Raw genomic sequence first — 24,959 nt, 5'->3', positions numbered from 1 at the left:
AAACGAGAACTGCAGCGCGCGGGAGACCCCGGCCTCACTTCCGGGAGGGGGGGGTTTGTACGGGAAGGGGCGGGACCTGAGCTTGGCCCACCCCTCTCCGTGAGCGGGGCGCCGGGGGACGCCTCTGTGACGTCACTGCGCTGGCACCCCCCCCCCCCCCCCCGGCCCGTGTGTCTCCGACGCTGACACCTTCGCGCTATGGGACGTCGCGACCTGTGACGTCTGGAGGGCGCCTCAAATCTTCACCCAGGCTGAAGTCCCGGAAAGGCAGCATCGGGGGCTGGATTCTGAGCGCTTTCTTCCTGCTCCGTGTGCAGAACTGAATCCAGCCTGGGTCCGGACCCGTGTAGTCCTGACCCTGTTCCCTCCTCACTGCATTGTCGCTCCCCGCGCCACCGGCTGGGCCCCGGAATGCCGGGGGTTTCCGCCCGGGGCCTCTCTCACGAGGAGAGGAGGCAACTAGCTGTGAACCTCACCCGGGTCGTGACGCTCTACCGTTCCATCCTGGACGCCTACATCATTGTGAGGCCACAGGGGTGTGGGTGGGGTGCTCCTCCTGGTTGTGTGGTGGATAGGTGCTCACGACAGGAGAGGATCTGGAGAGTTAGCGTCTGGTCTCGTCTAATATGAGTTTCCTCAGGCTTTTGTCTGTACAAGAAAAGTTTGAGGCTGCTCTTCCTTTTTTTCTTCTGACCTAAATGTTCATATGTTAGTATCTGGGTTGTCTTTCTAAGCTTCTGAAATCCAAAGTAATAAAATGCATGGATATTTGAGCCATGCTGCTGCAGCTGCGTCGAACTTTCCCAGGAACGTGTGAAGTGTTCCAAGAACACACATGTTCATTCATTCAAGCCTTGAATAAATTCCTGGTTTTGCAGTGTAATGGACAATTCCAGCTTTGGAATATGACAGACTTGGACTAGAATCCTGCCTCGCTTACTGTGTTAACCTTAGGCATTAAAACAATTCCTCCTAGCCCCAGTTTCTCAGCTGTAAAATGGATCCCTTTTTGAAGGATGATTGTGAAAAATAAATGAGATGATGTATAAATGGCACCAGCATCCTCCGAATTGTTCAGCTCCCAAACCCAGAAACCATCCTCAATTTAGCTCTTTTCTTCATTGATCTACAATCCAGTCCTTCAACAAGTCCTATTTGGTTCAACCTCCAGAATAGATACCAAATTCATCCATTTGTCTCCATCGCCATTGCTACCACTCGAGGCCAAGCTAACATTGTCTCTCTCCTGGACTACTTCCTAACTGAGCTCTGTGTTTGCTTCCTCTCCTCCATAAACAATTCTTCACAAAACAGATTGATCTTTTGAAAATGTGAATCTGATGATGACCCTTATTTGTTTCTTAGGTACTTTGATGAAATTCTAATTCTTTACCATTATCTATAAAGCTCTGCATGATCTGTCCTGTGTTCCCTTTTAGACCCCTTCACATTCACGATACTACACCTGCACTGGCCTGATCTGGGCCTTTGCACTTTCTTTTTCTTTTGCTCTTTTTGTCTTTTTAGGGCCTCATCCTTGGCATATGGAGGTTCCAAGGCTAGGGGTCGAATCGAAGCTGCAGCTACTGGCCTACACCATAGCCACAGTAACGGCAGGATCTGGGCCACGTCTGCGACCTACACCACAGCTCACAGCAATGCTGGATCTTTAACCCACTGAGCGAGGCCAGGGATCGAACCTGCATGCTCATGGATGCTAGTCAGATTCGTTTCCACTGTGCCGCAATGGGAACTCCTGGGCCTTTGCACTTTCTGATCTGCTTGGAATGTTTTTTGTCCACAGAAGGGCAATTGAGTAGCGTGGTCAAGAGCAAGAAGTCTTAAATTGGTTTCAAATCCCAACTATGCTCCTTACAGCTTTTTGACTTGGACAGATTACTTAATTGCTGTGATTCAGTTTTCTTATCTGTAAAAGGGGGATAAAAATAGTACTACCTCATAGGGTGGTTTTAAGGATTAAATGCCTTAATATATGTAAAGTGTTTCAGACATTGCCTGGCATATTAAAGTATTCTGTAAGTATTTGTTATTACCTGCATTTTAAAAAACTGAAATAGACGTGACATATTAGTTTAGTTTCAGGTGTATAACATAGTGACTCATATCTGTATATATTATGAAATGATTACAAGAAGTCTGGTTAATGTCCATCACCATACATAGTTACATTTTTTTTTTCCTTGTGATGAGAACTTTCAAGATGTACTCTCAGTAACTTTCTGGGGAGTTCCCGTCGTGGCTCAGTGGTTAACGAATCTGACTAGGAACCATGAGGTTGTAGGTTTGATCCCTGGCCTTATTCAGTGGGTTAAGGATCCAGCGTTGCCGTGAGCTGTGGTGTAGGTCCCAGATGCGCCTCGGATCCCGCATTGCTGTGGCTCTGGCACAGGCTGGGAGCTACAACTCCGACTGGACCCCTAACCTGGGAACCTCCATGTGCCGCAGGAGTGGCCCTAGAAAAGGCAAAGGGACAAAGAAAAAAAAAAAGATGTACTCTCAGTAATTATCAAATATACAATAGGGTATTATTTACTGTAGTCACCATGCTGTATGTTACATCTCCATGACTCATTTTGTAACTGAATATTTGTACCTTTTGGCCCTCCTCACCCCCTGTCCCTGGTAACCACTGCCTGAATTTTTTTTTTACATGTGCTGTTTCCTGTTCATCATTCAAGTCTCAGCTCAAGTGTCACCCTCATTGCTCTATCTAAAGTAGTCCTCTCTCAAATTCCCCATTATGTGACTGTTGATTGTCTGTGCAGCATTTGATGTTATCTTAAGTAATTTAATGTAAACTTTGCAAGAGCAAGGATCTTGTCTGTCTGGTTCTTTGTGTCCCCTGAGCCTAGGATAGAGCTTGGTGCCCCAACCAAGCTTCAGAATTTGTGTTGAACAAATGAATAAATACAAATACATGCTGTTGAATGCAGTGGCTCAGGTTGCTGCTGGAGGCATGTGTTTGATCTCTGGTCTGGTGCAGGGGTTAAAGGATCTGGCATTGCTACAGCTGGGACACAGTTTGCAGCTGCAGCTCTGATTTAATCCCTGGCCATGGGTGTGGCCATAAAACAACATTCTGGCATATATGTCTGGCATATAAAGTGTCTGGCACGTGTAATAGTAGGTTTGCTAATGGTAACACACTAAAACTGTGTGTCAGTCGCTCTGGTGTTGAGGATGCAAATATGAAGACACCATCCCTGCTCTTAGATGCTGCTGAGTAGAGAAAACAAATAAGTGGGGTTATTACTTTTAGATGGATAGACAATGAGGTCCTGCTTACAGCGCACAAAACTATGTTCAATCACTTGTGATGGAACATGATGAAAGATAATATGAAAAAGAGAGTGTGTATAGATGTATGACTGGGTCACTCTGCTGTACAGCAGAAATTGGCAATAAGTCAACTATAATAAAAAATTTTTTAAAAAAGTGGGGAAACTGTTAAAAGAAGAGGTGTGTCCAGAATGCAGTTTGGGCTCAGAGGAGGAGGGGGAGGCTAGAGCAGGCTTCAGAGAAGAGGTGACACCGATGAACGGAGGTGCCTGCTGGTTGCAGCCAGTGGTCCTGTGTGGAGAGCGGGGTGGGGAAGATGGGAAGGAGAGTAGCCTGTTGGTCACTTTTGCCTCTCCCCTACAGGAATTCTTCACAGACAACCTGTGGGGCACACTCCCTTGTGCGTGGCAGGAAGCGTTGGACGGACTGAACCCACCACAGCTGGCCACACTGCTGCTGGGGATGCCTGGGGAAGGGGAAGTGGTCAGGTATGGGCAAGGGGGGTCCTGTGCTGGGGGACCCGGTGCTCAGCCCTGCAGGGAGCCACTGCTCAGTCTTATAAGGGCTTCCTGGGTTCTAAGGGGCAGACTCAGGATGCAATGGGACTATTCACTGGGGGCCGGGGCCGGACTATCTCAGGTACAGGTCGGTGTGGCCACTCACCCTGCTGGCCCTGAAGTCCACAGCCTATGCCCTGGCCTTTACGCGGACGCCTGGGTTTCAGACCCCCTCAGAGTTCCTGGAGAACCCCAGCCAGAGTTCCCGACTGACAGCTCCATTCCGGAAACACGTCAGGCCCAAGAAGCAGCATGAGATCCGGAGGCTGGGAGAGGTGAGGAGATGGCTGGAGTGCAGGTGGTGTCTGGGAGCCTGGGGACTCCTTAGGCCTATGGGTTACAAAGATGTGGATGCCTTATATCACCTGCAGGACCAGAGGCCCTAGAATGTCTCTTCCTCAGCAGGTATGCTATAGCCATAGCTTCATCCTTTTGCTGGGTTGGTTGGTGGCTCTATTCGAATCATTGTCTTATTCTTGTTCTGATAACTTTCACCATCCGCTCATGAGTTCGCAGTGGGGCTCTTCTTGTTCTGTGGAGGAGACTGAATCACTGACCTGAGTGGAGCCAGGAGAGGAGCCTGAGCCTGGGGCAGCAGACCCCATTTTGGCTTCCGTGTCTCCTGTCTTTCCCATGGTGCCCTCTCCCCATCTTCCTTTACCGTCTTCAGCTCTTCCACTCTCATTATGGGTGTTGGCCCCAGGAGCCAATAGCCAATGGCCAGGACACCTTTGTTCCTTCCTCTTTCAGTTGGTGAAGAAGCTGAGCGACCTCACAGGCTGCACCCAGGTTGTGGATGTAGGCTCAGGCCAGGTGAGCCAGACTCCTTATGTCCTGTTGCTTTTTGTTGTGAGGATAGGACAGCCAGAGGGCAGGTTATCAGGCCACAGGCCCAGGGAGGCAGGTGCTAAATAAGCTGGGTAGAACTTAAGCCTTTGGGGGCCTGGCACCCAGGCACCCAAATCACGGATAGGGAGGGTGACAGTGGAGAGGACACTGAGAGGAGCTATCTCCACCCTCCCTCTCATGACTCCAGGGCCATCTCTCCCGCTTCATGTCCCTGGGGCTGGGGCTGATGGTGAAGAGCATTGAAGGGGATCCGAGACTGGTGGAGAGAGCCCAGCGCCTAGACCAGGAGCTCCTGCAGACTCTGGCAAAAGAGGAAAAGAGGAACCCACAGGTAGGCCAGCCCTTCCTGCAGCCAGGACCATGACAGCAGGGTCTGCTTGGCCGGAACTGGGCACGAAGGCTGAATTCCCTCATTTTCTCAGCTTGAGGTGGTGTGTCCCTATTTCCACTACTCCTTTTCCAAGGTCCCTCCTTGGCCAAACCTTCTCATATCTAAAAGGCATTTTCTAGTTAAAAAGTGCTTTCCAGAAGTTCCCCTTGTGGCTCAGTGGAAACAAACCTGACTAGTATCCATGAGGATGTGGGTTTGATCCCTGGCCTCGCTCAGTGGTTTAAGGATCAGGCATTGCCATGAGCTGCAGCGTAGGTCTTAGATGTAGCTCAGATCTAGCATGGCTGTGGCTATGGCTGTGGCCGGCAACTGTAGCTCTGATTCAACCCTTAGCCTGGAAACTTCCATATGCCACACCTGCAGCCCTTAAAAAAAAAAAAAGTGCTTTCTGGGAGTTCCTGTTGTGGCACAATGGGATCAGTGGCATCTCTGGAGTGCTAGGATGCAGGTTCCATCCCTGTGTAACCCCAGACCAGGGGGTTAAGGATCCGGTGTTGCCACAGCTGTGGCATAGGTCACAACTGCTCTGATCTGATCCCTGGCTGAGGAACTCCATATGCCTCAGGGAAGCCAAAAAAGGGGGAAAAGAATGTCTTTCCACACTGATAAATCCTCTCACACCCACCTGTGAAGTGGCCAGTCAGATATTAGGCTCATTAAAAATGAGGAAGCTCGGACTCAGAGATGCAAAGATAACGACAGACCCAGAATCTGTCCCATCTCCTGATGTAAGGTCCTCTTTTCTCCTGTGCCTGTTTCTTTCCCACCTTCCTCCTTGGGAAGGAGCTCAGAGGCCACATGCCTTCCTGGGGCCTGAGGTGACATGGGGACAGCAAACGGACTTCCCATCTGCCTTTGCCTCCGCAGGTGGTCCAAGCTGGCCCTCGTCACCCCCCACACCATGTGGTGAGGTGGGTAGACCCCACGGCCCTATGCGAGGAGCTTCTGCTTCCACTGGAGACCTCAGCTCAGAGTGGGACCCGCTTGCTTCTGACAGGCCTCCATGCCTGTGGGGACCTGAGTGTCGCCTTGCTGAGGCATTTCTCCTGCTGCCCTGAGGTGGTGGCCCTGGCCTCCGTGGGCTGCTGCTACATGAAGCTGAGTGACCCTGGCGGCTACCCACTGAGTCAGTGGGTGGCTGGGCTGCCCGGCTATGAACTGCCCTACAGGCTGCGGGAGGGCGCCTGTCACGCCCTGGAGGAGTATGCTGAGCGGCTACAGAGAGCGGGCCCGGGCCTCCGCACCCACTGCTACCGGGCGGCGCTGGAGACCGTCATCCGGCGAGCCCAGCCTGAGCTCCGCCGGCCAGGCGTGCAGGGGATCCCCAGGGTCCACGAGCTCAAGATTGAAGAGTGAGGCTGGGGGTGTTGGGGGGGGTAAAGAGGGAGGCATCACCGACTGGAGGTGCGATTCCCCTCCCGCCCTCACTTGTGAGCTCTCGTCCTCAAGAAAATCTAAGTGTGCCGGGGGTGGGTGGGGGTGGTGAGTTTGCATTCTGAGACAGCTTCAAATTTTCTTTGAAAGGGAGTTGTCACTCCTTGATCAAAATTTTTCACTGCTGGAAATACGGCTAAATAATTAGCTTTGGCTAAAAAATAAATGTTTGGATTGATTTGCTATTGGACAGACAACTCACAGCAACATTAAACATGCCCCTCAGGGTTGCAAATCAAGCAAAGCTGGAATGGAATTAGGAATGGACAGTTTGTCTTTTTTTTTTTTTGTCTTTTTTAGGGCCGCGCCCGCTGCATATGGAGATTCCCAGGCTAGGGGTCGAATCAGAGCTGTTGCTACCGGCCTACACCACAGCCATAGCAACACCAGATCCAAGCAGCGTCTGTGACCTACACCACAGCTCACAGCAACACGGGATCCTTAACCCACTGAGCAAGGCCAGGGATCAAACCTGCAACCTCACGGTTCCTAGTCAGATTGTTTCCACTGTGCCATGATGGGAACTCCAAGAATGGACCGTTTGAATGGGGGGTGGTTTCCTAAAACCAAACTGAGTGTTATCTGTGGCTAACCCCACAGATATGTGCAGCGGGGGCTACAGCGGGTGGGGCTGGACCCCCACCTGCCGCTGAATCTGGCTGCCCTTCGGGCCCACCAGGCCCAGGAGAACCGTGTGGTGGCCTTCTTCAGCCTGGCTCTGCTGCTGGCCCCACTGGTGGAGACACTGATTCTGCTGGACCGGCTACTCTACCTTCAGGAGCAGGGTGAGGGTGGCCACAGTGGGGACTCAAGGCCAGAGGGGTCGGCATTCTAGGGTTCCCCTTCAGGTCCCAGCCCCTGCCCCTGTTGGGACTAGGTTCACCACTGTGGTGGGTTTTGGATGGGTGGGGACTTGTTAATGCAGATAACCAACTGAATCAACCTATGTCTGTACATCCCTGAGGTGCATGAAGCCAGCATCCCAAGCACAGAGAACCTGGTGTGGGGAGGACTGCCTCCTCCCGAGCCAGTGCCTCGGGCACCCATGCTGCTGGTAGAGAGCTGGGTCTCCTTAGACCCCCTTGAGCCTCCCCCCATGGGAAAAAGCGGCTGTGCCTGCAGGCCAGGCAGGACGTGGCTAAGAGTCTGCTTCATTTCTCCCCCTCTGAGTAGCCCTGTCTGTTTTACAGGCTTCCATGCTGAGCTCCTGCCCATCTTCAGCCCCGAACTCTCTCCCAGAAACCTGGTTCTGGTGGCCACCAAAAGGCCTCTGGGTGAGGCCTTCTCTGTCCTGGAGACTGAAGACAGCTGACACGGCGTGAGGAAGGGCAGATCCCAAAACCCCTCTGAAACTGCCAGGTGCCACACTGGCTGGCAGCACCTTCACCTCCTCAGCTAGAGAACCAGCATCTGGCATACTACCTGGAATCCCGTTCCCTGCAGACCTTCGGCTTTGTGCCCCTTCTCTCCCTCCAAATATGATATTGATATTATGTGAACATTTATTTGTAATTTATTAAAAAACTGAAATCTTTGTTTCTCTATGATTTCTATTAAGTTTAGACAAGGATAGACACGCACCCTCTGTACTGCATCCTGCAGAAGTGCTCTATCAGGTCTCACACCCCAGCCCCACCGTCTTCCCTAATAAGCAGCACACTGTGACTCAGAGATCTCCATGGAGGGAGGCTCTCTCCCTTAGATCCCCATGCCAGAATCTGCAGGCCCTGCCCTTTGGCAGGGCTACCTTAAGGCTGGCTAACTGCTCTCCAGGTTTTGTCATAACATCAGGACAGATGCTCCCTCCCTCAGTCCCGGAAGCAGGTGCATCGGGGTCAGGGATGCCAGTCTACCAGAAGACAGCAGCTGTACACAGAGGAGGACCCAAGGCTCTTTATTAGCATCTGAAGAAGAGGTGGCCCCAAGCTCCAAGGCTAAGACAAAGAGGGGAGCAGTGGCTCTGCCCAGACTCAATACCAATAGACTTTCTTGTGTCTCCGAGTCTCCTGGATCCCCATCGCCTCCATCACCTCCTCCTCCAGTGTCTTTAGCCGGGGCACATAGGTTTTTTCTAGAGCATCTTCCACTGAGGTATCTTTGGGGCCATCTATTGAGCCAGAGCAAAGACGATGGGTGGAAGGGCTTGTTAACATCCCTTACTCCTGCTCCCCTCAACCCCCATCTTCCTGCCCCTCGCCCAGCCTCACCAATCCATGTTTCAGGGACGATGCCGTCAGCTCTGGGAAATTCAGGTTTAGGGATGATTCTTCCTGATCTTGTGGAGACTCGTACCCGCTCTCCTGCCTCAGTGAATCTCCACTCCACATCAGTGGGTTTCCTAGTGGATGGGAGAAGTGAGCCCAGCCAGGAAGCCAGGCCTCCCTGCTATCCTCCAACCTAAAAGTCAACGACTGAAAACACCAAAGTCACCATCTTTTTTTCTCTGCTACCCCTGTACTGGGGTTTCCGACAGGGAGTCAAGTTCACCAGATGGCCCCTCTCCATTTCCAGCACATCCAATCCACCACGCCCTTTGGTCGACAGCTGTGTGGACTCGGAGGGCAGGAAACCCTCTGACCAGAGCCCCATGTGCTTGCCTGTCCGTGGGATCCACAAGTTTGACCTGGTTGTGGAGCAGGGGTGCTTCGCTGGGGATCATGGTGCCCCGGTAATCCACCGTCTTGCCAACATAGCGGTAATGCTGTCCAAGAGAGGGGAGGGGACCATCAGGAAGCCAGAGGTGTGACAGGGGCTTGCCTATTGCAGCTCAGAGCATTCAGCCCAAATGGAAAAGTGGAGGCTCAGGTGTCTCACCACCCCCTCGGCCCGTCTTCTGTCTCCCTGTGCTGCTCTTAATGGAGAGGGGCAGATGGGACAGGCTTCCCGGGTACCCCCACCCCCACTCTTCACTTACTGTATTCAGTCCCTCCACAACGACCCAGTTTCGCTGCCGGATAACTTGAACTACTTTGCCTTGCTTCCCGGCGTCCTTGCCTTCGAGGATCTCCACCTGTGGGAGTATGTGAGGGTCAGAGACAGAGATCCTTGCCCCACTATGCTTCCCCATCTGAGACTCACCTTGTCCCCACAGAACAGATGCCAATCTTCATCAGAGATGGGTTCCACAGGCACCCGGCGCCGCCTGGTCCCTGGAGGGTTCTTCCTTTTGTCTGACAAGGAGCCTGGGCGGCTCATCCCATAGCGGTAGTTGGGAGGCAGGGTGACCTTGGATGCCAAGGCCAGCAGGGCAGACAGCCGCATGGCTGGAGGCTGTGAGAAGGCCCCTGGCCAGCAAAAGACCCAGAAATCTTCCTAGTTAGCTCTGGGGTGGGACAGAAATAAGGAAGCAAAGAAACAAAGGAAGAAAAAAATTTTAAAGCACTTACTCCATGGGTCAATGGATTTCATCTTACTAACGCCTTACAAGATACTATCTTTGCTTTACAGATTACAAAATAGACTCAGATGGAGTTCCGTCGTCGTGGCACAGTGGTTAACGAATCTGACTAGGAACCGTGAGGTTGCAGGTTCAATCCCTCGCCTTGCCCAGTGGGTTAAGGATCCGGTGTTGCCGTGAGCTGTGGTGTAGGTTGCAGACGCGGCTCGGATCCCACGTTGCTGTGGCTCTGGCGTAGGCCAGTGGCTACAGCTCTGATTTGACCCCTAGCCTGGGAACCTCCATATGCCACGGGAGTGGCCCTAGAAAAGACAAAAAGACAAAAAAAAAAAAAGACTCAGAGAGGTTAAGCGGTTTCTCAATAGTCATAAAGCTACTATGTGGGAGAACTGGCATTCAAACCCACATACATGTGACGCTGAAGTCCAAAAAGCTGGAGTACCATTCATGGTGTAGCGGAAATGAATCCAACTGGGAACCATGAGGTTGCAGGTTTGATCCCTGGCCTCGCTCAGTGGGTTAAGGATCCAGCGTTGCCATGAGCTATGGTATAGGTTGTAGACGCGCCTCGGATCTGGTGTTGCTGTGGCTGTGGCATAGGCCAGCAGCTATAGCTCCAATTAGACCCCTAGCCTGCGAACCTCCATATGCCACAGGTGTGGCCCTAAAAAAACAAAAGCCAAAAAAAAAAAAGTCCAAAAAGTTGATTGAATCCAGAGACTATATTATTTGGCTCACCTTTTTTTATTTTTATTTTTTTAAGGCCACACACTTTAAGCATACATTAGTTCCTAAACTAGGGGTTGAATCGGAGTTGCAGCTGTGGGCTACAGCCACACTGGATCTGAGCCATATCTGCAACCTTCACCACAGCTTGTGGCAATGCTGGATCCTTAACTCACTGGGTGATGCCAGGGATTGAACCCGCATCCTCACAGACACTATGTCAGGTTCTTAACCCACTGAGCCACAATGGGAACTCCTCTAGCTCACCTCTGAATCCAGCAGATCCCTGTAGGGCTTGGCATGTAGTAGGTACTCAATAAAAAAGTCATTAAATAAATGTACCAAGAACAAGATGGGAAGCAAACAGGTAATGGACAAAAAACACTGGCATAAGACCAAAAGGAAGGCAGGTAGCAGAGATAAAAACTGAGGTTAAAATGTCCCTACATCACTTCCAATTCCTAATTTCAATGAGGAAATAACTACTTCTCCCTAAGATAGTTTCTTTCTAGAGGAAAAGGGTCCAGAGCCAGACTCTAGAATTAAAGGGTCCTAGATTTCCCAATTAGGTATGTATTTAAAGCCTCCCAATTTTGGATAATGGACTAAATCCATGGGGTGGTGAGAGAACTGAGGGCAAAAATAACAAATGCTGGAGTTCCCATTGTGGCTCACCAGTTAACAAACCCGACTAGTATCCTTGAGGACATGGGTTCAATCCCTGGTCTCACTCAGTGGGTTAAGGATCCAGTGTTGCTGTGAACTATGATGTAGGTAGCAGACCAGGCTTGGAGCCAGCATTGCTGGGGCTGTGGCGGGCGTAGGCCGGCAACTGTAGCTCAATTCAACCCCTAGCCTGGGAACTTCCATATGCTGAGGGTGCAGCCCTGAAAAAAAAAAAAAAGTGCTTGGAGTTCCTATAGTGGCTCAGCAGAAAAAAATCTGACTAGTATCCATGAGGACGCAGGTTTGATCCCTTGTCTTGGTCAGTTAGTTAAGAATCCAGTGTTGCCATGAGCTGTGGTACAGGTCACAGACGAGGCTCAGATCTGGCGTTGCTGTGGCTGTGGCGTAGGCCAGCAACTACAGTTCCAATTCGACCCCTAACCTGGGAACCTCCATTTGCCGAGGATGCGACCCTAAGAAGACAACAACAAAAAAAAGCGCTTCAGTTTATTGAGCACTTGCTACCTTCCAGGTACCATGCCAAGTGCTTTCCTGTATCATCTCATTTAAGCCCAAAGACAACTGACAAAGGAGGTACCATTGACCTTGTTTCATAACTAAGAAAGAAGCCTAACTTCAAAGTACAAATAAAGTGTGCTTTAATGACATAAAAAGCTCTGAACTGGGAGTCAGGCAACCTGGGTTCTAGTCCCTGCACCACCATCAACTTAATCTGTGACCTTAGGCAACTTGACGTCTGAGCTTCGGTTTAATCATCTGTAACATCTTAGAGGGTCGTTTCTGTCACTCAAAGTGTGTTTAATGTTTTAACACAGCAAGCCACAGAATCATTTGGATAATATTATTCCTTTTGCACAAATTTTAAAATATATATCCTGTCCCAGGCATAAATATTGACGAGAAGGAAACAGAAAACAACTAAAGTACTTGTTTTGGAGAAGAGGAAGTCTGGAAGGGCTGTTACTTTCCATCTTGTTCCTTTCCATAACGTTTCTAACCACGTGTATTTGAAAAAAAAAAAATTATCAACCGGTTCATCTGAACAGTGAGATATTATTGGGTCATTTTTCTTCTCTCTACTTCTTAATTTAATACGAAAAAGAAATGACCTAATTTTATTTTCAAACTAAAGCTGGATGAATGTTACGAGTCTCAAGGTTCCCATTCAGAAGAATCAAGAAATGCTTTGGAAGCACTACCATATGACAGATCCAATGCTGGGAACTTCACTATTCCTGGCATTTGATCTTCACACTGCTGTCTGGGGAGGTGGACAGGAGACAAGGAAACCAAGGCCCTGAGAACAGGTCATTTGCCCTAGCTCATACAGGTTGAGAGGAGCGGAGCCAATTTTTAAAGACTCCTGCGTGACATCCCTTAACCTCTGCCATTCTAGAGCCGAAGCTCTGGGGGGAGATCCCAGAAGCAGGCCCCCTAGATCTTTCCCTTCTTTGCCTCCAAACCCTGGAGATGCTGGTGCCCCTTCCGCAGTGAAGCTTTCATGGCGTAGAGCGTCTGCTCCCTCAGGCCTCGGCTCCTGAGGCTTTCCCCCCGATTCCCATCCTAGGTGAGGGAGACGTCCAGTCCCCAGCAGTCTTCAGCACCCACCCGTTCCAAGCTTCCGATGCAGGGAGACCCCGGAGGAGGCGGCTGACCCATGCTGGGGCAAAGGAAGGCCCTTCCCACTCTCGCCTCCGGACTAGTCCAGAGGTGCTATCACCTCTAGGCCACAAAGCCCTCACCTCCGCTTCCCGCTGAGTCGCAGAGCCTCCGCCTGCTCCCCCTGCACATGGGCCCTTAGCCCCACCCGTCCCCTTCTCTGCTTTCTGGGAAATGGAGTCTTAATTGTACAACTGACGCTCAACAACGCAATAACGCACAGCCTCTCTGCATGCTGGGAGTTGTAGTCCGTCGCTACGAAGCACGAGAGAAAAAGGAAATTTGGCCGAGGAGGAAATCAAGACAGCGTAAGAGCACCGTGAAGCATGTCGGGAGTTGAAGGCAAAGATGGATAGGCTGCCGGGCCTGGAACATTTCTGCACATGCTCTGCGTGGAGACCTCTGGGAACTGTAGTTACTAGAGATGATGGCTCCATTTTCTAGGTGATTGCGGCTTCCTATTCAAAGCAGAGGGCCTGCCTTTCTCATGAGGCTGCACTCCGAATACTTTCGCCGCCCGCCCTTCTCCGCTAGAAGGGGTTAAGGCAGATGACAGAAATAACATTGGCTTTCTAAAATAAGAGAGGAAACGTGGGCACTTCAGTGCCAGTCGATGATCTAGTCACAAAATGTCAGACTAGAGGAAACCTCAGGATCTAATCCAGCTATTCCACTTAATTAAGGAGTACTGGGAGGACTTCACGCTGTCAACCTCCTGGCCCCTAATCACCGGTTAAGAGTGGCAGGCATCCCTAGCTTTGCCCTTGAAGGACAAAGTTGTTTCTACAACCAGCCTCAGCCTCGACACCCCCACTTCCCTGGCCATCAGAGGCTGTGGCTTATAATGTCGCCCTTTCACACCCACTCTTTATGCAAATTTTTCTTTTTTTTTTGCTTTTTAAAGGCCACACCCGAGGCATATGGAGGTTCCCAGGGTAGGATCCAATTGGAACTATAGCTGCTGGCCACAGCCACAGCATGTCTGAGCTGTGTCTGTGACCTACACCACAGTTCTTGGCAACACCAGATCCTTAACCCACTGAGCAAGGCCAGGGATCCAACCCCAAACCTCATGGTTCCTAGTTGGATTTGTTTCCACTGCACCATAATGGGAACTCCTTGTGCAAACCTTTTTTTTTAAACTTTCCCAGGTGCTGATGGGTGACACTGGTAAACAGTGGCCAGGCAGAAGTAGAATACCGGGCATAGTATTATATAATTTTACCCTCATGTAGAATTTTAGAGAATGGAAGAGGCTGACACCCCTTACCTCAATCTACGTGGACTTGGAAATCATTTGCGCCCCCCAATCCGTTAACCAATACAACCCCAAAGAATCAGTCAAAATCCAATGTAGTAATCAATGGGTTTTATTTTCCTATAACTGAAATCATCTACGGTTCTCAGAGCTAAACTTCAAAGCTACAGTCAGCAATTTTTCATCAGAGCCCAAGGGAGAGGGGCAAGGGTCAAAGAGACAAGAGACGGAAGAGGCAGAGAGACCACTAGAAAGAGGTTGGGAGAGGGCGCTTAATTCCCTCTGGCCTCTCGGTGGGTTACAAATCTGATCTGGTGACGACACTGAGGGGACCAGATGGGGGTATGTGGATGGGAAATGACACCAGAAGGAACACCAAAGCCTCAGCTACAAAAAGAAAAGTCATCAAGCCCCAAACAGAAGGGGAGCCTCCCAGTGCACCTCAGAAATGGGAGCAACATTGGGGAAGAAAGGAGCAGAGTCGGGGAGGGGGGGTGGCACACAAAGGGGTGGGGAGGGTCTTTAAAATTTTTTTTTGTAATTTTCTTTTATTAAAAACATTTCCTAAAAAATGTGTCTTTTCCTTAATGTCTGGGTGACATATGGACTGTAGGCTGGCCTTGAGCACTGTGGGGAGAGGAAAAAGGGCAGCTAAGGATCTCCCCAGGGCATCCCATCTCTGGTCTGAGATCTAAAGGTGGGTGGATACTCCTCAACACTTCCACCCAAGCTGGGTGAAGTCAAGCCTTCAGATCTCAGGTCCTTGGCCCAAAGAACCTGCAAGCCCCCAAATCGTGGGATGAGAGACTCCAATTCCCATGACACGCAGGGTCAGCAAAGGAGAAGGGACATTGCCAATGAGGAAGGATTTGTGGAAGGGGGCCCCTCCCCCCAAAGCTATCCCACTTTCCCTGAATCTAGGGAGCTGGGATGACAGGTGTGGGAGGAAGGGCCAGGAGCTCAAGGAGATGCTAGAGCCTCCTGTCCACTCCCTACCCCAATGTGAAGACTGCCCTTCCCAGGCCCCAGAAGCCCACCTAGGCTTCCATCCCTTCCACTCATGACCCTGATCCCAACCAACCCAGAGGTCTAGAATGCCCGGGGGAGGGGGAGAAGGGTGTCGGGAGATGGAAAGAGCCAGTCGAGGCCCCAACAAATGCGCTGGGAAACAGCTCCAGGTAGGGAGAGACACAACGGCCTCACCTCATCCTACGGAGCAGAAGACATGGACCTGACTCGGATCACACTGGTGTGGGGACATAGAGGTGAGGGCCAGGTGGCCTGCCCCATCCAGATCAATCTCCAGGGGCTGAGCTCAGAAGGGGGAGAGTGAATGGAAGAGGAGAGCGGGTGGGGGTGGGGAAGGGGTTCCCAGTTTGCAGGCCATGGCCAGTTTCCCCAGTAGCACCCAGACAGCAGCAGGAACGGGGCGGGGGCTCCTCTTGAAACATTGGTGGCTACAGGCTGCAGGGGAGGGTTGGAGGGGAGAACGGTTAATGGTGTGGCCTTGGCCTGGCCAGGCCCCAGCCAGTGCCGGTCTCCTAGGAGAGCCCCCCTGCCTCCTGAGAGGCTGACTGCTGCAGGCCCTCCTCCTCCTCCTCTCGGCAGGCGGCTGGGCCCTCCCAGTCCAACTGCCACAGGGCAGGGGGCTCACTCACCTCTCATGATCTCTGATGCCCGGGGCCTCAGCATCTTCCTTGGCGGCCTCTTCTTCTTCTTCTTCTTCTTCTTCTTCCTCTTCTTCCTCCGGAGGAGGCCCCCGGCCAGAGCTGGGCTCAGAAGGGGTGCTGTTCTTCTCTGCCTCCACTGGAAGGGGCCTTTCACCCTCCAAGGCGGCCACCTCCTTCTCCTCGCCTTCGGGGTCTTCTGCCTCCTTGGGACGTTTGGGGGAGTCCTGGGCAGGATGAGCAGAGAGGAGGTGGGCTGAGGCTACACGGGGAGGACGCCAGCCTCCCCTCCTTTCCCCAGAGGCTCCTTGGGGGGAGGGGGAAGAGCTGCAATCCCTCTCCTGCCCTCTGCTAGCTCAGATGTCTCTCCTGTGTCCCATCTTCTCAGCGAGGGACTCCCCAAGACTAGGAGCTCTGTCTGGCTCTGGGACTGGGCACTCCCTGAAGAAGCAGTAGCTTCTCTCCTCAGACTGGGAGCCTTGCCCCCTTCTGGGCCCCTTGCCCCCTTCTGGGCCCCAGGCAGCGGGCAATTACCTCCAGCAGGTCCCCTGCTCTCCTCTTCAGCGCCCCCTTCTCATTCTTCTCCTTGGTCGGCTCGTCGATGACCAGCTTCCCTTCCTCGTCGCTGCTGCCCTCTGCGTTCCCCTTCTTATCGCCGTCACCCTCAGCGGCGTCGGCCTTCGGCTCCGGCTCTTCCACGCAGCTCTTTTTCTGGGAGGACTGCGGCGGAGACGGGGAGGGGCTGAGTGGCACCAGCGGCTGCCACGGCCGGGCCCCCTCCCCAGACCCCTCCCTCTGCCACTCGCTCCTTCCTTCTCCCACCTCGCCCCCGCCCCCACCCAGGTGCCCAGTCTCACGAGTGATTGGAGACCCACCTCTGTCGGATTAGCCCCGGGGTAAACCCACTGGCCGGGCAGGCAGGGCTCGGTGCAGGAGGGGGGAGGGCTGGAGCAGGAGGCAAAACCTCGGGTCAACTTCTCCCCAAGGGAGCTGGGACCCTTTCCCCGCCAACCCCCGCCCCCCACCCTCCCGCCTCATCCTGCCCGGCTCACGAGCACCTCCTCCTGGAAGCCTTCGTGCAAAGAGTTAAGGCCACGTCCTATACTCACGCTGGGCCCGCCAAAGGCCTGTCCCCCACTTACCGCCTCCATCCTGTTCTCGCCCCACCCTGCCCCCCAGGCGCTGTCTAACGAGAGGGGCCGCGGCTAACATCGCACACCCACAGCCCCGTCCCCGCCTCCTGCAGGAAGCCTCCCCCGCCCCCCCACCCCCCCACCCCATGAGCTCCTACTCTGAAAGCCCTGGCATTGGTTTTGAGCCCCCTACTCCTAAAGACTAAGCGTCACATGGGGGCCCCAGACACCCACGGCCACACCTGCTCTCCAGGGGGTCTCGGGGGCAGATGGCAGCTCACCTGGTAGCCAGAAGCCTTGACGGTAGGGTTGTTCTCGATCTCCCACAGCCCCTCGCTGAACCCTTTCCTCTTGTTGGGCTTGCCAAACTTCTCCTTGGACTCCTCGTAAGGGAAGAGGTCTTTGGGGCCCAGGAATGCCCTGGTGAGAGATGGGAGACTGTGCTCTCGAGCCCCTCACTGCCTCTGAGCTGGGCAGCCCGACAGGGAAGGGGTGCCGTCACCACCGCTCTTTCCCCAAAGGGGTCCGCCCAGGGCCCTCCCGGCCTCTGCCCCCTCACTCACGTCTCGTGGGTCCCGAAAAAAAAGACTTGGTATTTGTTGGCTGTGGATTTCACGGCGGCCTCAGGCATCTCGTCAATCTGAGAGCAAGATGAGGAAAGTGCGTGTGAACTGGAGTCCTGAGGTTGTGAGTTTGGGGCTGGGGGGTAGGGGTTGAGGGGCCGATCGCAAAGCCACCTTTGTGAAAAATCAGACTGAGAGGGACCCAGGAGACACATTTTTAGTACTTTTTGGAACTTTGGTCAAAAGTTAGACATAAAAGCGCAGCAGAAATCCCCCGAGTCATGCCCTCTCTCCTTCATGAACCAAACCACATCCATAAACAGATCCTGTCCATAAAGCTCCATGTCTTTGCCATCACCCTGGTCCAACCACTGTCACCTCTTGCCTGGACTAAACCACAGTCTCTTCTGTCTCCATCCTTGCCCCACCACAACCCTATTCTCTGCACTGCTGCCAGAGGGGGCTTTTCCAAGTGCTGATCTGTGCATTTCATTCCCCTGTTAGAAACATTTCAATGGCTTTTCTGATCTCTAGGGCCCACTTGTTCACCCTTCTTAGTAATGTCAAGGTCTGAATTCCAATAGTGCCACCAGTATTTGTATGATCTCGGGCAACTTAAGGAACCTGTTTCCTCACCTGCAAAGCAGAGACAGTCAGAGTACTTAAGCTACAGGGTTGTAAGGATTAGATAACCATAACCTGGCATGTAATATGTCCCACATATGTGCTTGCTATCAGCATCTTCTCCCAATACACTGCCTTCTGCTCCAGCCACACTGAGTTTTCAATCTCCTATACACTATCTCCTGATCAGCCTTCCAACCTCAGCCCCATCATCACTTCCTCCAGAAAGCTTTATCATCTCTCCCAATGGGATCGGCTTCCCAGAAAAAACTCTGAGCACCTCTCCTTCACAGTGCTTTTCATGATTCCAATTTTATTTTATTTTTTATGCTTTTTTTAGAGCCACACCTGCAGCATATTGAAGTTCCCAGGCTAGGGGTCAAATTGGAGCTGTAGCTGCCAGCCTACACCAACATGGGATCTGAGCCGCGTCTGTGACCTACACTACAGCTCACAGCAATGCCGGATTGCTCATTGAGCGAGTCCAGGGATCAAACCCACATCCTCAAGATTCCAACTTTACAGTTCATATTATCATTCGATTAATGTCTGTGTGGACTATACTTGCCCTGAGATCAGAGAGTCTATTTTTATGTCCTGCACAGTGCCTAGCACACATGGGTTATAAAGTAAAGATTTGCTGAATAACTCTATGACATAGACAAAAGCAAGAGTTCCCCTTGTGGCTCAGCAGTAACAAACCTGACTAGTATCCATGAGGATACAGGTGAAATTCCTGGCCTTGCTCAGTGGGTTAAGTATCTGGCATTGCCATGAGCTGTGGTGTAGGCCAGCAGCTACAGCTCCGATTAGACCCCAAGCCTGGAAACTTCCATATGCCTCAGGGGCAGCCCTAAAAAAGACACACACAAAAAAGACGAAACCAGACTGCACTAATTAAAATGGAGGGATGAAGCCAAGCGGCTGGCCTGTTCAATATCCCTCATCAGTAGCAGCCCCAAAAGACTTCTGTGGAACACTTGGAAAGTCATGGGATATAGTCAGTAGGGGTCTCTCATTTGACAGATGAGGAAACAGGCCCAGAAAAGAAAAGTGATTTGCCCAAAATGACAAGACAAGTTTGTGAAGGACAGATTTCAGAACTAGACCTCCTGATTTGATCCTTTGCCTCATATGTACGTCCTGGGGGCATGAGGGGTGTTGTGGTTGAGAAGGTGCAGAGGTCTGAGGTCAGGGAAATGGTGAGAGGCAGTGGCCCAGGCAGCCTCTCCCAGATCAGGCCCTAGAAGCCCAGGCCAAGCTGAGCTAGGGGTGGGGGTGGGTGTGGGGGAGGAGGACTACAACTCCCAGCACCACTTGCAGCAGCCCCAGCGGCCTGGCTTCCCGCCGGACAGAGGCTGGGTGGCCATGTTGACTGGGGCCCCAGGCGCAGATAGGAAACAAACTGACAGGCCAAGGCAGTGATTAACACACAGAGACCGGGACAGAGTGCCTGAGTGGGGGCCTGCGGAGGGAGGAAGGCAGGGTGGATGGAAATGCGCTGAGACACACCCAGGAGAGGGGCGTGGAACCTGGGCAAGAATCTGAGGGGCATCTTGATCCAGACACAGTCTTCAGGCTCCTGGGCACCTCCCCCCTTGCCCTGTGGCCTCTGGGGACAGAGGTCCAGCCCCTCCCCCCAGGAAGGCTCAGCACAAACTGGGCCCTCCCCAGGACCTGGAGACACTGGGGTGTGTTGGGGGGGGTGTGTGTGGAAAAGAACGCTGTCCCCCACCCCAGCTCAATCCCCATCGCCATGACAACCCGACCCCGCCCCCGGGGCCACTCAGCAACCAGGAATGTGACTGCCCCTCCCCCCGAGGCCCTTCCTCCAGATTGGGGAGGAGGGGACACTCACACACACCCCACCCCCAAGCCTGGAGTCTGGCACCTGGGTCCCCGGCTGTGCCTGAAACCACAGCAAGGGCTGAGGGCCGGGGCCCTTTCTCAGGAAGCCAGAGCTGGGGTGTGGGCGGAGGAGGAGCCAATCCTTAGCCAGGACACCTGGGTCCTCTTGCCAGCTAGCTCCCCACCCTCCTCTGGGGGGAGGGGGGGAGCAAAAAACAAAACGAGAGCCTCCAGGGCTTAGAGATCCCAGGAGAGAGGACAGGACAATAATAGCGAAAGCCCTTTCCTAGGCCTCTTCTCAGATCTTTGCGCACCAAGAACATAAGGGTCCCAGCTGGGAAGTACTTTGGGCTCTGCCCTTTCTGAGTCAGGACAGTAATTGGCTCACCGGAAACATGTGAGGAAAGGAGAGAAACTGAGGCTCAGGAAGGGGGGTCAGCCCAGTAAAGGGGTCAGAAACATGAGACCTGAGATTTTCTCACAAGGAACTCAGGCCAGGCCAAGCAGTGCCCTGGCCATCGGTCTCTTTCCCGTGGGAAGCAAACTCTGAGGTAGCTGAATGCTGTGACAGGGGATCCAGGAGGCCACCAGCTGCCCAGCCTCGGAGGGGGGGGTAAGAAACAAAAGAATGGATGGGAATTAAAAATAGACAGAAGGAGACACACCAGATACACCCGCCCTACTGACTTCTAGCCAAATAAAGGATGGATCTAGAGGAAAGAGGGAGTCAGGGGCCTGGGCCGATGGGCATCTATGCCAAAGGGTACTGCCACCCCTCCCACCCTGCCCCACCCCACCTCGCGTGCAGGCACCTGCAGGAGAGGCCTGCTCTTTTCACTTAAGGGAATGCCCAACCCCTCACCCCCCAAAGGGGAGAAATCTCTTCTGTAGTGGACCCTTTATCTTTCAAGCCACAAAGGAAACATCTTTTCTGGCATTTGGAAGTGAAGGGCGGTTCTTCATCCACGTAGAGGATATGAGATCCCAGATACCCCCAATACTGACACGCGTGTCTCCCAGGCGGTGCCTTTATATCCAGGCTGTGACTCAGAACAAGTGAGTCAAGGCTTAAGTGGGTCAGGGCGGGGCCAGATGAGTGCTGGGGACCCCCTGCCCCTCCTCCCCCAGCCAACAGGGGAAGGGGCCCTACTACTTCTCAGCCATTTCAGGAATCCTGGCAAGTTACTTCCCCCGGGCTGGGGCACATCCACTCCCACCCCCACCCTTCTGCCTTTGCCTGGTACCATCAGACAGGCCAGAGCACAGGAGGGCCCCTCCTCCCGGAGCCCACAGACACCCTCTGAGGTTCTAAAGAGGGATCTGAAGTTCCCAGGTGAGGAGTGGGGAGAGAAGACTTGAACACACGCACACACAGCCTCCGACCAAATCCAGGCCAGGGGTGCCTGCTCAGCACAGAGGAAGGCAGCCGGGAAGGCTTAAGCCCACAACGATTGCCAGCCAGGGTTCTGACCACCACACCCAGGGCTCAGGCCCGACCTGACCCAGGAACCGGAAAATCTGGGGCAAGAAACAGCTGGGGCCAGGAAAGTGTGGCAAGTCCAAGAGGCAGAAAAGAGAAGGTGGTGCCTGGATGTGGGGGAGGGGCAGGGGGAGGAAAGATGGGTGAGGCCCTCTGGCTGCTCAGGTTTTCTGGGACCATGAAACCGGAAGTGGAGAAAGGAGGAAGGAACCCAAGGGGGGGAAAAAAATCCCTGGGTGTTGGAGGTTAATTGTTAAGTGCTTGGAGATCCCCCAGGAAGGCAGGCAGGAGGAAGAGGAAGGGAGAAGGTTAAGATGGAGACACACCATCCTTCCAGCAGGTCTTGCCTACCACGTGGCCCCTCTGGCTGGACTCTCCAAGCCCTGGGCTGTTCTAGTCTCACCCAGCATCAGCCAACCTCCCCCAGAAGCAGAGGCTAGGGAAGGGAAGTCGACACGGGGGCCTTCACCAAGACAGAGGACTCTGGCTGCCCATTAGATGGGGCAGTCAGCAAGGCCCTGCTACCCTTCCTCCATCTCGGGAAGGGCCAGGCCCCTTCTGGCTCTGCCACTCAATGGACTAAGACAGCATCCAAGGATGGTGATGAGATGCAGATTTGTCTGCTCTTCTGGCATTCAAAGGAGAATGTATTTGGGAGATAACAGCCCTGGGTGTACCCCCACACACACACATCCCGGGTTTTCACAATCAAGAGCCAGAGCACACACAATGGGTGGAGTCCTATCTCTTTAGGATCCAGCCTGATCTCCCTCCCCCAACCCAAACTTTATCTGAAGAGCCCAGGCCTCAACTGCCTTCCCTGTCCCAAGAGGCCCAGGGAAAGAGATGAAATGGTTGGCATCCCGTCCCCCTCCCTCCCTCCAAAGGCCACCAGAAACCTGAAAGGTCTTCTTCACAGGGGCCAGTGTGGGTCCATATGTGGCCCCCCACTTCCCTTGGCCCTGCAACCTGAAGAGGTTCCCTGCAACTCACATTCCACCTGAGCCCCCTCCCCAGCCTCTGGACTTTGTCCCACTCCCAGAGGTAGGAGCAGTAGAGACCTTGGGTCAGTTCTTGCCCTGCCCACCAGGACCTGGCATCTGGACCAAGAAGTCAGATGGATCAAAGGTGCAGGGTAAAGTACACGTGTTCAGACACCACACACATATACATGCACATGCAAGGCTGTCTGTGGCTGCTTCCTTACACTGCCCTCTAACAGAGTCTCCTAGGAGGCCCTGGAAGCTGGGAGAGCCCTGCGTTGCTCTGTAGAGGCCAGATATCTAGAAGTTTCAGGGAACAAGGCATATGGGATTGGGCACATTCCTCAGGACACGAACAGAGCAGGGTGGGGGGTGGTCTCCAAGTTGGTCTGGACACTCTGAAGAGGAAGCCTGGGTCAACTGTCTAAGCTCAGAGCAGACTCTGGGCCAGATGATGAGAGAGACTTGAGTGGAAGAGAGCAACCCACCACCATAAGGCAGTTCTGCACTTGGCCCCCTCGCCCAGAAGACTCACTCCCTCTACTCGTCTCTGCCCTTGGATTTCATTCTACAGGAGTCCTGACACTCTAGGGCCAATACCAAAGGCCTCTCTCTATACCAACTTTGAAACAAGCTTCCAGAGGTACTGCCCCTTTGGACACCCCCGACCTCCCCCGGCACCCTCTGGCAACGACCTCCCTTATCCCCTACTTCACCTGTCTCAGTTCTTAGGGGGAAACATGACGAACGTGCCAGGTTGAGCTTTTGGGCCCCACCCTCCCACCTGGCCAGGTGCTGGGGTGGGGGGGGCTTCATACTGGCGGGCTGAATCAACCACATGGCAGGCTGGGCCGTTCTGGCGGGAGAGGCTCCAACATGGGGAGGAGAGGCAACTCGGTTCCCCCCACCTCCACTAAGAGGCAGTCTGGACTGGACTTCCCACTCCCACAAGGGCTCTGCCACTCTCAGCCCCACATTTGAGTTGGCAGCATACGGAGGCATTTTTTTTTTGCGGGGCTGAGGAGCGAAGGGTAACAGCGGGTAATTTCTAAGACGGACAGATTTCTTCTGTCGCCCCCCCAACCATTCCTCGACCCTCCCAACTTCAGATCTCTTACGATCCCCCAAACCAAAGTTTTCTAGAAGCGAACTCCGCCTCCATCTATCCCTTTCTGAGCAGAGATCCTTCTTAACCATTTAATCTAGAAGAGGAGAGTTTGAGCTGGGGGCAACCATCAGTGAAGGTTTAAACTGGGGGTCTTTAAGGGGGTCCCTGAAGGGGATGGCTGTGGCGCCGGGGCGGCGGGGGAGGGAAGGAGTAACACGACTGGCCCCAACCCAGGCTGCGCGCCCGAAACCGCTGGGAGTATGGGGGCTGGGGGCGGAACTAAGCACGCGGAGCCGGGGGCCGGGAAGTGACCGGCGCCCTCGGATCCCCACGCCGCGCACACGCCACTACGCGCGGACGCCGTCTGCCCAGGTGTTCCCAGCCGCCGCCAACCCCCCACCCCCAGCCATTATATAACCGGCGGGTGGGCTCGGAGGCGCTCGGGAAAGAGTCAGGGACTCGGACACCCCCCGCCCCCACCCGCCCCCCCCCCCCCGCTCGGCGCGGAGCGCTCGTGCCCTCCCGAGTGTTATGCAACCCGAGCCTGGAGGTGGCTAGGAGGCGGCGGGCCGCGCTGCTCACCCGGGCCGGCCAGTGTGGGTAGCCCTTCATCTTGGCGAACACCAGGTCCCCGCATTTATACTCCTTCTGCCGGTTGGATCGCGACATGGCGGGGCTCCGGGCGCCCCGGGCTCCGCGCCGGGCCGGGAAGCGCGAGCCCAAGTTTGCGCGTGCGGCGGTGGCGGCGCCGCTCCGCTCCGGCCCTCGCGCGGCCCCCGCCTCGATGGTGGCCCCCGGCCCGAGCTCCGGCGCGGCCACGGCGTCTCCGCCCGCGCGCCGCACGGACGGGGCGGGCGCGGATCAGGGGCAAAGCTCCGGCGCGGTGGGTGCACGCTCGTGCAGTTGTTTGTGTTTGAAATTCAATTGCTCCCTCTTCTGCGCGAGGCCTCTTCCTCCACCCCCCGCCCGGTCCCCACTCCTCCTCCTCCTCCTCCCTCCTCCCTTTCCCACTCCTCCTCCTCCCCCCTCCGCGCTCCCTCCCGCGGCGGTTTGATGCGTGCAGCTTCTTGACGCCCCGTGCCTGCCCCAACCCGACGCCCAACCTGGAGCCGCCTGGCGGCGCGTGGCGACACAGGCGTAAGGAGCCGATCGCCGAGCAAGCCGAGCAGGCTTTGTGTGCCCGCTGTCGGTGGGTGCCCGCCCGCCCGGGAGGAGCTGGCGCCCGGCTGGACGGAGCGGCCTGGCGCCCCTCCCCCGGCCCCGCGGGGCGCTCCCAACAGCGGCTTCAGCGCAGT

General features: G+C 54.0%; 3 protein-coding genes across 5 annotated transcripts; 1 reads left to right on the top strand and 2 right to left on the bottom strand.

Annotated features, from left to right (window-relative positions):
* The first annotated feature begins 2 nt into the window (after positions 1 to 2).
* Positions 3 to 8,065, top strand: METTL25B (methyltransferase like 25B). The gene is made up of 8 exons (XM_047784287.1): positions 3 to 522; positions 3,664 to 3,788; positions 3,940 to 4,132; positions 4,608 to 4,670; positions 4,894 to 5,037; positions 5,965 to 6,449; positions 7,132 to 7,316; positions 7,722 to 8,065. Exons 1-8 carry the CDS (start codon positions 412 to 414, stop codon positions 7,841 to 7,843), a joined length of 1,428 nt encoding a protein of 475 aa, XP_047640243.1. The 5' UTR covers positions 3 to 411; the 3' UTR covers positions 7,844 to 8,065.
* A 344-nt stretch (positions 8,066 to 8,409) lies between these two features.
* MRPL24 (mitochondrial ribosomal protein L24) lies at positions 8,410 to 13,189 on the bottom strand. 3 transcript variants are annotated; one of them, XM_047784291.1, is made up of 6 exons: positions 13,084 to 13,189; positions 9,610 to 9,853; positions 9,446 to 9,541; positions 9,129 to 9,232; positions 8,739 to 8,869; positions 8,410 to 8,638 (listed from the first exon to the last, which is right to left on the bottom strand). In XM_047784291.1, exons 2-6 carry the CDS (start codon positions 9,790 to 9,792, stop codon positions 8,502 to 8,504), a joined length of 651 nt encoding a protein of 216 aa, XP_047640247.1. In that variant the 5' UTR covers positions 9,793 to 9,853; positions 13,084 to 13,189; the 3' UTR covers positions 8,410 to 8,501. The 3 variants fall into 3 exon arrangements, with proteins under 3 accessions (XP_047640247.1, XP_047640246.1, XP_047640248.1); XM_047784290.1 differs by having other exon boundaries at positions 12,950 to 13,124; XM_047784292.1 differs by lacking the exon at positions 13,084 to 13,189 and adding an exon at positions 12,269 to 12,291.
* Positions 13,190 to 14,354: 1,165 nt separating this feature from the next.
* Positions 14,355 to 24,649, bottom strand: HDGF (heparin binding growth factor). The gene is made up of 6 exons (XM_047784286.1): positions 24,247 to 24,649; positions 17,622 to 17,698; positions 17,340 to 17,478; positions 16,460 to 16,645; positions 15,917 to 16,152; positions 14,355 to 15,722 (listed from the first exon to the last, which is right to left on the bottom strand). Exons 1-6 carry the CDS (start codon positions 24,331 to 24,333, stop codon positions 15,716 to 15,718), a joined length of 732 nt encoding a protein of 243 aa, XP_047640242.1. The 5' UTR covers positions 24,334 to 24,649; the 3' UTR covers positions 14,355 to 15,715.
* Between the last annotated feature and the right edge of the window lie 310 nt (positions 24,650 to 24,959).

The sequence above is a fragment of the Phacochoerus africanus genome, chromosome 6 (assembly GCF_016906955.1).
Source record: "Phacochoerus africanus isolate WHEZ1 chromosome 6, ROS_Pafr_v1, whole genome shotgun sequence".
Lineage (NCBI taxonomy): Eukaryota > Metazoa > Chordata > Mammalia > Artiodactyla > Suidae > Phacochoerus > Phacochoerus africanus.
This window is presented reverse-complemented; position numbering and strand designations above follow the sequence as displayed.

Coding starts and splice junctions, on each gene's coding strand:
- HDGF (XM_047784286.1), bottom strand. CDS start 24,333: ATGTCGCGATCCAACCGGCAGAAGGAGTATAAATGCGGGGACCTGGTG. Junction 17,699..24,246: donor ACCCACACTGGCCGGCCCGG/GTGAGCAGCGCG, acceptor TCTTGCTCTCAG/ATTGACGAGATGCCTGAGGC. Junction 16,153..16,459: donor GAGCAGGGGACCTGCTGGAG/GTAATTGCCCGC, acceptor CATCCTGCCCAG/GACTCCCCCAAACGTCCCAA.
- METTL25B (XM_047784287.1), top strand. CDS start 412: ATGCCGGGGGTTTCCGCCCGGGGCCTCTCTCACGAGGAGAGGAGGCAA. Junction 523..3,663: donor TCCTGGACGCCTACATCATT/GTGAGGCCACAG, acceptor TCTCCCCTACAG/GAATTCTTCACAGACAACCT. Junction 5,038..5,964: donor AGGAAAAGAGGAACCCACAG/GTAGGCCAGCCC, acceptor TTGCCTCCGCAG/GTGGTCCAAGCTGGCCCTCG.
- MRPL24 (XM_047784291.1), bottom strand. CDS start 9,792: ATGCGGCTGTCTGCCCTGCTGGCCTTGGCATCCAAGGTCACCCTGCCT. Junction 8,870..9,128: donor CTTGTGGATCCCACGGACAG/GCAAGCACATGG, acceptor CCCATCCACTAG/GAAACCCACTGATGTGGAGT. Junction 8,639..8,738: donor CGTCCCTGAAACATGGATTG/GTGAGGCTGGGC, acceptor CTGGCTCAATAG/ATGGCCCCAAAGATACCTCA.